The sequence below is a fragment of the Electrophorus electricus genome, chromosome 24 (assembly GCF_041902795.1).
Source record: "Electrophorus electricus isolate QZ-2024a chromosome 24, ASM4190279v1, whole genome shotgun sequence".
NCBI lineage: Eukaryota > Metazoa > Chordata > Actinopteri > Gymnotiformes > Gymnotidae > Electrophorus > Electrophorus electricus.
Window position 1 is genome coordinate 8,284,943 of NC_137520.1, and position 11,555 is coordinate 8,296,497.

The 11,555-nt window shown below is 42.1% G+C and overlaps 1 protein-coding gene across 1 annotated transcript; it reads right to left on the minus strand.

Annotated features, from left to right (window-relative positions):
- Positions 1–372: 372 nt before the first annotated feature.
- On the minus strand, positions 373–5,096 carry pofut1 (protein O-fucosyltransferase 1). Its single transcript, XM_027007031.3, has 7 exons — positions 4,925–5,096; positions 4,522–4,643; positions 4,065–4,247; positions 3,443–3,555; positions 3,085–3,277; positions 2,648–2,890; positions 373–2,069 (listed from the first exon to the last, which is right to left on the minus strand). Exons 1-7 carry the CDS (start codon positions 5,061–5,063, stop codon positions 1,875–1,877), a joined length of 1,188 nt encoding a protein of 395 aa, XP_026862832.2. The 5' UTR covers positions 5,064–5,096; the 3' UTR covers positions 373–1,874.
- Between the last annotated feature and the right edge of the window lie 6,459 nt (positions 5,097–11,555).

An 11,555-nucleotide genomic window follows, 5' to 3' on the forward strand; every position in this document is an offset into this window, starting at 1 on the left:
TTGTCCTCACTAACATTTAAGTGGTCAGCACAGCTGCACACCAAGAAAAGCGATATTGCCGAATAAAGATATAATACAAATCCTATAACAACAGAACTGAAGTACAGTCTGAATAAAACCTATTTAAGATTATATTCTCATGGACCCACCAACCTGTTACGGCTGATGGGCAACATCTTTAACTGTAAGATGTAGGGCACAGTGCTACACTGCAACGATTACTAGAACAATATTTGGACACAGCCTGCAGACAAACATAACCCTTGTTCCTATAATGCTGAATTAGTGAAACAGAGGATATATGCAAGCCTCTATTGCATGATTTATTTTTCCATGCATCAAAACAAGAAAAACAGACACAATCAGACAAGGAATGTTTAATTTTTTTTTTTTACTTATTTTCCCCTTCATAAAGACTGAATGTTGACATGGAATGATGCGTCTGAAGGCAACTCAACATGGGGTACTAGTGCTGGAACTTTTGTCATTGAAAATAAAAAAAAAACAAACAAGATTTTTGTTCAGACAGACAATGGGAAAAAAAAAGCATATATGGTTAAAAAAAAATCTATGAGCAGCTACTTCTATCAAAACTCTGTTGGTAACCATCACAGAGGAATGCTAAAAACTGACCTTTGGTTAAAACTGAAACTACCACATACACTACCACACACCTCAAACACTAAAAATCTAAAACTTTGTCTCATCGTCTCCTAAAGCACAGACAAGCCATACAATTCTGACACCTTTCAGGACTGAGCCAGCATTTTTCTTCCACAATTGTGAGGCCATGGGTCCTTCACAAGCTTTCTGGTAGCATGCGCGTTTGTTTGAATGAACACTAACCAACAGACTAATTCGGTCTCCCCACCTCACTATAATTAGCATCCAGAGGATCATTTACTTCACCCCTGACAGGCATCATTTTCCATGAGGACTAACCCACAACACCAAATGCTACCTTTGCATCTTGCTTTTTTAATCATTAAACGCTACTGATGTGGACATGGACAAGTGGATCTAGATAGATGTAGCCTTGCAGCACATCTAATCACAATTTCATATCAGGCTGCTACTGCCACCATAGTTTAGTCACATTCACAGCTCAGCAGAGACATCTCTTCATCATTTGGCTGATATGCTGAAAAACAATACATAGTTTTTGGGGGTTTTTTACATAATATTTGTGGTTTATACACAAACTTACTGTTGGGGAACCCATTCATTTAGCACCTAAAAGCAAAACTTGCCAAAGAATACATTATTGGGTGGTATACTAGCAGTACACTGCAAATGTATTTATGTTTGCAGCATTTGGCAGGTGCTCTTATCCAGAGTGACTTTTATCAGTATGACAGGGTGTGTGTGCTTCCAGGAAATCAAACCCATATCCCTGATGTTCCAAACACATTGCTCCACCTGCTCTATCAGGTAAGCAAAAGAAGACTAACATGTATATGGGGAGAATACTGTGTATGGGAGATGTTTTTACAACTATACTGGAATGCTCTATTTTGCCTGGAAAATGTGATACACCTTGGAAGCTTACAGCTATGCTTTTCACTGCAAGGAATGTACAGTGAGATGTTTCTTGCGGAAAAAACCTGAAACTAGACACAGACACTGGTAATGTTTTTCCCAGACAACCATGATGGAATTCTCTAAATCTTTTTATTTTTTTGGAAAATAAGAGCTACAGAGTGAGACTATTAGTTTGTAGTGTTTAAACAAAGGCATCCTGAACTTACTGTGCCTCTACTCTGTACTTAACTGCAACAACATAACCCCACTCTTCTGTAAACACAAACCAATCACCTGAGATCTCTGGACAGGTAAACCTTCGTGGTCAAGAACAAAGCGGCCCGAGCCGCTTGCTAAAGTTCCTCTTTTCCCTTCTTTCTCCCAGGGTAATCCATCCCAAAGAAGGAGGAGCGTCTGCCATGAACGTCCCTCTCCCGCTTCACGAATGCGGAGAAGGAGGACACACAGTTGCCTATAAAATGGTCAGCCTGACCCAGGATGTACAGGTCAAGCTGAGCCATGTCCGGACGAAGACTGACCACCTTGACCTGCAAGAGAAAAGAATGAGATTAAAGTACCAGCAGTAATCTAAACAGCAACTCGGTCACTCTGAAAAGATACTGGACTCGCTTCAAAGATTTAAATGCTCACAAAAATTAAGAAAGTACCCACACAGTACAGAAAAGGATCAGGAGAATCCAGAGTTCAATTTTATTCCATTAATATGGTTTGATGTCAGCTAGTGAAACAAGAGCAAACATTTCAGCTTTCAAGCAATTGTCAGTGCTCATCACCTACAGCAAATATTTTCATTTTGTTTTCTTGGCTTGAGCGCAACCACACACCATTTTTCTTAAAGATTTAAAGGCTGAAATCAATCTAAGCATTTTAGAACCCAGAGTCCAAGATGATGTCAAAGTCCCCATCTACTACAAGCAGCATGGGGAAAAAACAATCATCGTGACTACGGTGTTCAAAAATACAAAAATGAATTGGGACTCCAGTCCCAATTAAGCCTCTGAATGTAGAATAACTCAAAGGAAAACAAATGTGTTAGGAGCAAACCTAATACAATTCAGCAATAGTCATTGACAAACACATTCTCTCTTCATCCATCCTCTAATACCTTGCCCTTGAAGAGCTTCTCGATCTCTGAGCTGTAGGACTCGGAGTCGGTGGCTATGAAGACAGCATGAGCGTGTGTCTTTTTCACCCAGAGCTTGACGGCACGCAGGATCTCTGCCAGGTCGGGCAGACACATGGTGAAGGTGAGAGGGAGTGCAGTCTGACGGTCATAGCCAACGCACTGCGGAGATGCCATGAGGTGAGGACCCGCCTCTCCTGACTGCAGCAGGTTGCAAGCGTTTTGCTGCAGGATGGGAAACGAGAGATCATGTAGGTGGAAAATATTAGAATCAGAGTTAGCAGGATTTAAAGGGCTAGAGTCAGGCAGAGGGATTTTAAAGGGCCAAAATCAGACTAAGCATGGTTTGAGAGGCAAGAGTCGGGCTTTGGAGGTTTTGAAAGCCTAGAGTCAGGTTCAGGGTCAAGCTTGGCACTCACCCAGTCTGAGCCGATGCGAAGGTGGATGCCCACGTAGGGTCTGAGGAGCTCTGCGCTTATGTGCTTCTCCCCATCCTGCACCATCCTCTTGGCCCACACCACGTAGCGCTGCAGACCCACATGTTCCTCCAGCACAGGAAATTGGGCTGGGGCTCCAGCTAGAGCCAACACCGGGTGCTCTGCAGGGGGGAACCTTAACACACAGTAAGGGGGACCGAGATGCACTAATTCAGCGCAGTCTTTATCGCTGGTGATTACTTATTCAACACCACAGCTTTGTTGCAAGATCATGCAACTATCGCTATATAACAACAATCATTATTATTATTGTTGTTGTTGCACCACGACAAATTTGTACCTTTTCATCCAGTGTGGTATGTAGTTGGAGGTGAAAAACAGGCCACCAAATGGGATAGAGTGGTCAAAGTCCACCCCAATGTGGTCCCAGAACGGACCAAACGGATTCCCATCCTGCATACAGATCAGCAATGTTTTAACATGCAGTTCTCTTAAGAGCCCTGCAGGTGGCAATGGTTCACTAATCGCCTCATGAAAAACGCTTGAAACATTTAATTTTCCAGGCGCACATTATACAAAGTGCCCATAGGTAGAAAATAGTTACTGTACCACATCATTATCCTTGGGATAATGCACCTGGGAACTTTGTCCACGGTCTCACCCCAAGCGTTTAGCTACATATTGGCTGAGTAAACTTAGACATCAAACTTAGACATCAAAGCCTTAAGTAAAAAAGCAAGATGTAAAGCAAAAACAAAGTTGTTTTTGTAATTGGATTTGTGGGCCTGCTTGTTCAAGATTGCTGTGATAGCTTTATTTTTATTGAAAGGCCACCTGAGACAAATCAATGTCCATTTTAGACTCTTCCAAGTGTGGTGTGGAAAAGACCGAATCAAGTGACCTAATCCAAGGCAGTTGCTCTATAGGTAGCCAGCAATTTCCCACTACACCCTTCTACACACCTTCATTGGGCAGCTCTTCTTATCAGCACTCCTTTGGACAGAAGACTCAAAGCAGTATGCTGTCCTCTGTCCCAGCGGCCAGTGTGTGGGGGCCAAATGGTGCATAAAGTCCTCCAGAGCCACCACTCGGTGGTACTGCTTCAGTGGATCCAACTGGAAAAATTCAGTGTAGGGGACGTGCACCTGTTGCAAGAGGACAGGGTTACGTGCACGGCAATAAATGGTGACCTGTTGTCACGGGTGGCTTTTCGGAGTATACAGTATTTTTAGAATTGTCAAATGACGACACTGAAAGCACAGTCAGTTAACAAGCGTATGGCCAAGTTACATATCTGGTATTCGCCGTTAGTTTGTGTGGCGTGTCATTACATGTTTCTAGGGAATAGCCCATGTTTAAAAGTGATCACCGTCCTGAACTAATGGCAACAGCGCGTGACCGCATACAAGTTGCGCTTACGTTTGTGTACGGGGGCGCGTGATGCCGGTAAACGATCCAGGGGGGAACCACCAATGTTCGATTCAGCATTTTTGCAAAGGCCAGCGACCCAAGGAAATGGTCCGCCTGGTTTCCAAACCGACCTGTGACGACGAAGAAACATAACAGAGCCCTGGATAGGCTACTTCACTCGGACATCAATAGCTTTAAGCAATGAGATTTACGGGTTAACCCAACAGCCCAAGAGTTTTGACCACATTCCGTCGTTCTCCAGTGTCTGGACCGAAAGCAGAATTACACAAATAACGTTTCGTTCTGAACCTAACCAAAGACTGTTGCATGCACTGTTTAAATCCATTCAACAAATCATCCGTCGATACAATGTGAATCTTTTTTCTAAATATGTTATACAGGGATCGATTACCCATGCATGGACAGTAAACAATGTATCCATTTTCATCCCATATCAAATCTGTGGCATCGGTAAACGTGTCAGATGGATAAAATGTTACATGTAACCAACTTAAAATCAAAAGTTTAAAGTGCTTTGGTTTCGCCGCCATTGTGAACCATCCCCTGTCCCACAATGCACTGCGAATAATTGTTAGTATTTTTAACTCTTGGTACGCTGTAGACCTGCTGTTGACTAGTAATAGGGCGGGTGAGATGAACTTCGGGAAAATAATTTCTATATGCATTTCTGTAGATAGCATGTTTTGATTATATTTGATTATATTTAATTATATTTGACTTATGCTGCAGTGTGTGAAGGTATTCCAAAAGTGGGTTAGATTATAATCCTATTTAGGTTGGGACAGCCAGGTGCACGTATTAGCTTCTGATTGGTGTAATAGGAAATAACGTATTCTAGTGCAAAAACAAAACCTGTTATTCCTGTATAATTTAGCCGGTGCTTTTTATATAGATACTTCTCACGTAGACAGGTAGGGGTGTCATTGATTGTAAAGCTTACCTTTGTTTGCTAACCCTTTAGAAATGTATATATTTGACCTAAAACTTCATCAGATTGTCACACAAGTCCTAAGAGTAGATAAAGAGAACAAAGTCAAACAAATGAGACAAAAATATTAGACTCTGTCATGTATTTATTGATCCAATATTACTGTATATATCTGTGAGCAGCAAAAATATGTGAACCTTCAGGAGTGGGCCCCTTGTTTTATTTAAAGAACATGGATCTATCACGTCTGAAATTCACATGTTCGTGGAAGTGTATCATAGCACAAACAAAGATTTCTGGGGACCTCAGAAGAGCTGCTGGTGCTCATCAGGCTGTAAAAGATTACAAGACCATCAATAAAGAGTTTGGACTCCACCAATCCACAGTTGTCCAGATTGTGTACAGATTGAGGAAATTCAAGAACATTATTACCCACCTCAGGAGTGGTCGACCAATACAAATCATGCCAAGAGCAAGGCGTGTCATAGTCTGCGAGGTCACAGAAGAACCCAAGGTAACTTCTAATCAGCTAAAGGCCTTTCTCAGGTTAAGGTTAATGCTCATGAGTCCACCATCAGAAGAACACTGAACAACAACGGTGTGCATGGCAAGGTTGCAAGGGGAAAGCCACTGCTCTTCAAAAAGAACATTTCTGCCCATTTGCGGTTTGCTAAAGATCACATGGACAAGTCAGAAGGCTGTTGGATCAATGTTTTGTGGACGGATGATACCAAAATAGATATTTTTGGTGTAAAAGAGTAAGGAAAACATTGTATTCCAGCATTCCCTTCTGTGAAACATGCTGGAGGTATGTCATGGTTTTGGCCTGTTTTGCTGCATCTGGGTCAGGACAGCTTGCCATCATTGACGGAACAATGAATTCTGAATTATACCATCAAATTCTAAAAGGAAATCTCAGGCCATCCATCCATGAACTGAATCTCAGGAGAACATGGGCACAAGTCGTTCTACCAAAGAATGGTTAAAAAAGATACTGATTTAAGGTTCATGTACTTTTGCCACTTGAATCATTTTCCTCAAAGAATAAATTAGTCTAATATTTTTCTCATTTGTTTGATTTGGTTCTATCTACTTTTAGGACTGTTTTAGGTCAAATGTATGTAAAAATATAGAAACTTACAAAGGGTTCACAAACATTCAGGCACCACTGTAGGTACACGTTGTTGGCATAGTTAGAGTTTGTAGCCCCACACAGACTGTGTTAGCCATCCACTACCTCTTCAATAGTGATTATTTTGTGAGCAAGGGACTGTTGGGCTGTATGTTTTTGGATGGCAGATTACACTCACACCAGACATGTGCTTTGCAACACTGCTATGCCTTATTAATGCAGTAAAATCTCCATTCATCCTCCCACCATGTCAGTGACAATATCCCAGCATCAGTAGTGCTATGGGTGGAAATAAATCTGTGGTAAACATGTTAGAGGTTGGCTGATGAATTGTGCAAACTAGCAATGCTGCTGTATACTTACAAAATGATAGATATCATTTTGGCCAGAGGAGGATAGAGCTCCCCCTTTGAGTCTTGGTTCTTCTCAAGATATCTTCCTCATGCTCTAGAGAGTTTTTCCTTGCCACCCATGGCTTGCTCACTGGGGGCTTGGACTTGGACATTTGTAAAGCTGCTTTGTGACAACATCTGCTGTAAAAAGCGCTATATAAATACATCTGATTTGATTTTATGTAGATATACTTAATAAAGTATTCAGTAAATATATGTACAAGTTTGATGTTTCTAATATAGTGGCTTGTGACTGTAAAATGAACTTAGGTGGATGCTGCCTATGTTTATTTTAATGTGTAACATCTTGTCATGATTAGCCACTCCATAGTGTCTTCGTTGTCATAGTTTCCCTGTTTTTTGTCTTTGTTTTGCTTCCGTGTTTCATTTTCTCCACCCATTATTTGTATCACCTGTGTCTTGTTTAATTCTAGTTAGACCATGTATTTAAGCCATGAATTAATTCTAGCCTTCCTGTGTTAAATATTTGCCACACTTTGTGATTCCTAGCCTTCATGTGTTATTCCTAGTCCCTGTTTGTCTTATTTTGTATACCTGGACTCTACGTGTTGGCTCACTGAACCTGGACTGTTCTAACAACTCACATTATGGATTTGCCCTTAATAAATCTCGCTCATCTCAGTGTATTCGTTTGCCTTGTGATCGCTCCACATCTATGTCATAACATTCCTTAAGTGACACATTTGTACTAATATAGCATATAGTGGGTGAAAGGTCCCCCACATGCATGTATCTACCATTAATTCATTACTCGTATTAATTGTTGGAATAGTAATTATTGCGATTTCTGAGAGATTATAAACAAGGTGATAGCTCTATAGTACAAAAAAGCACCATCTAATGGCCCTTCCTCAGATGAAGAGCATAGATCAATGTATTTCAGTTAAAGATATACTGCTTTTAACAAGAAACATCTCCCACTAAGCAGCCTTATAGAGTTGCAGGTCATTTCATCACTGCATTGTAAGTGACATACAACTGATGGAGCAGAGCTTATGTTTAAGTCATGGTGCTTTCGTTAACCCTATCATTAAATGGAGCATGTGTGTGCAGCATGTTCTGGATCCAGCCTCTCTCCAGTGTGATACACAAACATCATGAATGAGCTATGGTTCCCATGTGTGTTTTTATTTGGGCTGGGGAGGGGATTTGGGGGTTGCCAGTATTTCCTTTGCATAAAGTATGTCTCATCTGAAAATGTAATGCCTGAGAATACACACCTAAGTTCTTCTAATACCAGTAATTAGGCTTGAATCCTAATTGTGTCACATGCTGCCAGTGACTAGGGTCTCTGTCAAGGTATTTAGGAACACTTCACTTCCTGATTAATAAGCAATGTACCAGCCAATACAAAGTCCACTTAGAAACAGGTCGGTGTGGCACATGTTTGAAAAGACATGGTGGTTGGTTGCATATACGCTGAACGGAATTGTGAGTTGGCCCTGGGCGTCCTAGACAAGTTGGTCTGTGCTAGATAAGACACATTACTGGGAAGTTACACTTGGTCTTAATGTGCTTAAAGATGAATAAAATATGAGAGTCCTAGAAATGCTTCATTTCCCACTTGAGTTATTTGTGAGACAACTTGGATTCAATGAACTACCTATAACAGTAATAACAGTAATGACAGAATGTGTTTGTGTTCACGCGTTACCTGTGTTCTCATTAGGTGACTGAGGCAGGCTAAATGAGCTCAATTTCTTCAGCAATGGCATCTAGCCTATAGGTCCTAAGCTGTGCTTGGGTACGTCTTTGGCAAGCAGTTAAAGTAACAGCATCTATCGGCCCCCATTTAGTCACCCTATCTTTCACCATTTCCTTTCTCATTCTTTTGTCATGTTCCACTCTTTCTTCTGTCTATCACCTTCCTCCTATCCCTCCTCTCTCACCCGTCAGCCCCATCCCCCACTCCGCAGCGTTCGGCACGTACTCGCGCACAGTCGCGCACAGTCGCACAGGGTTCTTCATTGTTGGAGATGACGGCGGTGATAAGCGTGCAAAGCGAGCCTCGGCTGTCTGCTCCTCTCTTGCCAGAGTCTTGAACTGTCGGAGGGGTTGAGGAAGCGAATCAGATCTTCAAAGGCCACTAGATAGAGCGTAAAACAATCGCTTCTCATTGTCTGCCTACATGCAACTTGCAGTGAACCTTTCACTCAGAGAGAGGAAGAACAAATCCGAAAGAAGAAACATTTCCTTTTCTAAATGTTAACCTCTGTCACAAATAACAAGGCTGACAAGTGACATGTAGAGGGTTGTGGATTGAAAAGCTGTACATGGCCTTCCAGACTATACTTACTTTAAAACCCATTCAATTCTTTGGGCCACTTTTGAAGAAATCAGGCCTTGCCTGCACCATGGTGAGTGTGTCTGTGGGGGTGGGGGGTGGGGGGGTATCAGTAATTTCCGGTACATGTGGCAGGATCTCTGTATACCTCATTGATAAGCGTTGGTAGCAGAGGGTCTGGATGGCTACGACATCACTGTGTGCTCCACCCATGCTCATTATCAGCCCCAGACAGATCTGTTTGCCGACTGCCTAACACGATACACACCATCACTGCAGCCTGATGGGCCAATCGGCGTCTCTCTCTCTCTCTCTCTCTCTCTCTCTCTCTCTCTCTCTCACACTCACTCTCTCTCTCTGTCTGCTTGCTACACCTTTCCTTCGCTCCCTCTTGTCACTCTAATATTGTGGATTCATCATTCCATTGTGCACCCTATTCAGTACACCTTTTCGCCATCTGTGTGCCTATATTACAGCTGTAGGATTGACCTCAGAAAGGTGGAGAAACTCTCTGTAGTCTAACGGTGCTTCTGTCACAATTCACAATTTATTAGATTCTCCACTTAATCGAGGGAAGGACAGACAGAAGGAAAAGACAGCAGGAGTAGGGTCATCATTCATATATAAGAAAATCAGGGTGGTTTCAGGAGTGGTAAGAATGAGATGAAGAGAGTGCATGAGATTAATGGTGTGGTTTATTTCAGTGCTCAAACTGATCTCCCTAATCAGAGAAAAGTCTGTGAGGTTATCCTGTGTTCACAAAACTAACATTATCCTACAACTACACTTACTCAACTGCACATCCAGCATTACCCAGAGAGGGGAGGTTAACCACAATCAACAAATCAAACAAATGCTTATTTCCTAAAATAGTTTTCCCACAATGGTGGCAAGGGTTTGGTTTATTGGCCTAGAATTTACAAATGAAAAAAATGCCATCAAAAGACCTATGGGAAATGATAGGGCACTGGAAGGCAGGGATGAGGGAGAGATGGTGTTTCGTTCTGAGTACAGACACTAATTCTGGCCACTAAGTGAGCAGCAAGGATGACTCTCTTGGCGAATGGACTGCACGTTTAAGCATGTTTATCGCCAGTACTCGCTCATGTAAACCAACCATCTGTTTTTAACCAAACAATTAAAAAAATGTTTAAAAAAAAAATCAGGAGCAGGGAAACAGAGGGTGGGAGAGAGGGAGGAGGAGTGGATGCTGTGAGCAGCAGACTCTTCTGGCAGGGAAATCCACTCCAGATGTGTACAAATCACCCCCTACTTTAATTGCTATTGTTGTCATCAGTGGTGCTTTGGCATGGCTTTGGTGGCACTTGCCCACGGATGGTGGCTCCACTGGGACACTAGGAGCATGTGTTATGTCTTAGAAGGGACTGAGAGAATAGAGAAGTGAGAAAAGAAAGGGGGAAAGAGGAGGAGAAAAACAGGGAAATTGAGATGACACCAATAACGGTGTGGGGCTCCTGCCTACTTACTTATAAATAGCTACAGATGTTTCCAATGCCCCCCCCCCCCAAAAAAAAAACCAAAACAAAAACAACACCCTCTGTCAGTTTTAAGATATGAGTGTGTGTTTAGGCAGGATTTTATCTTTCAGTCTACAGCCATCTTCACATTCGTGTAGGAGTGAGAAATTGGCCCTTCAATCTTCCATGATAAATCCAAACCTAATTAGGACCTTTGAATGGGGGTGGGTGCGTGGTGCCTATGCCTTTGAAACTCACCCTGCCCTTGTTCTTCCTAATGGCTTTTTTTTACAAGCCTGTTTGAGGTGGGGAGAGGAGCGAAGTTGGCTGGGCTACCAGGAGTGGGCATGGCATTTCAAACAGCACTTTAAAATTGATCTGGAGCTCCAAATGACAGACCATCACTCTGCTGTGCTCAAACCGAGTAGAGAAAAGCATTTTATACTTTTGTCTTTTTGTGCATGTCTTCCACCACTGTTTGGACTTGGTTTAGAATTGTTTGAGAAAGTAGCCTAAAATAAATTAAGCTAAATCTGATGTCTAACAGAGGCCACCATGTAGATATGAGCGAGAGAGAGAGAGAGAGAGAGAGAGAGAGAGAGAGAGCGAGAGAGAGAGCGAGAGAGCGAGAGCTTTGGCTTCTGTTCTACCTACATCATTCTGCCAGAGTGTATACAATATTGCTGCAGCTATTATCATAGCAACAGATTAATTTCACTTAAAGATCCCAGTAGGCTGTGTTTCTTTTTGTGAAACATTAAGAACATCTTTTATTTGCTGATTCCAA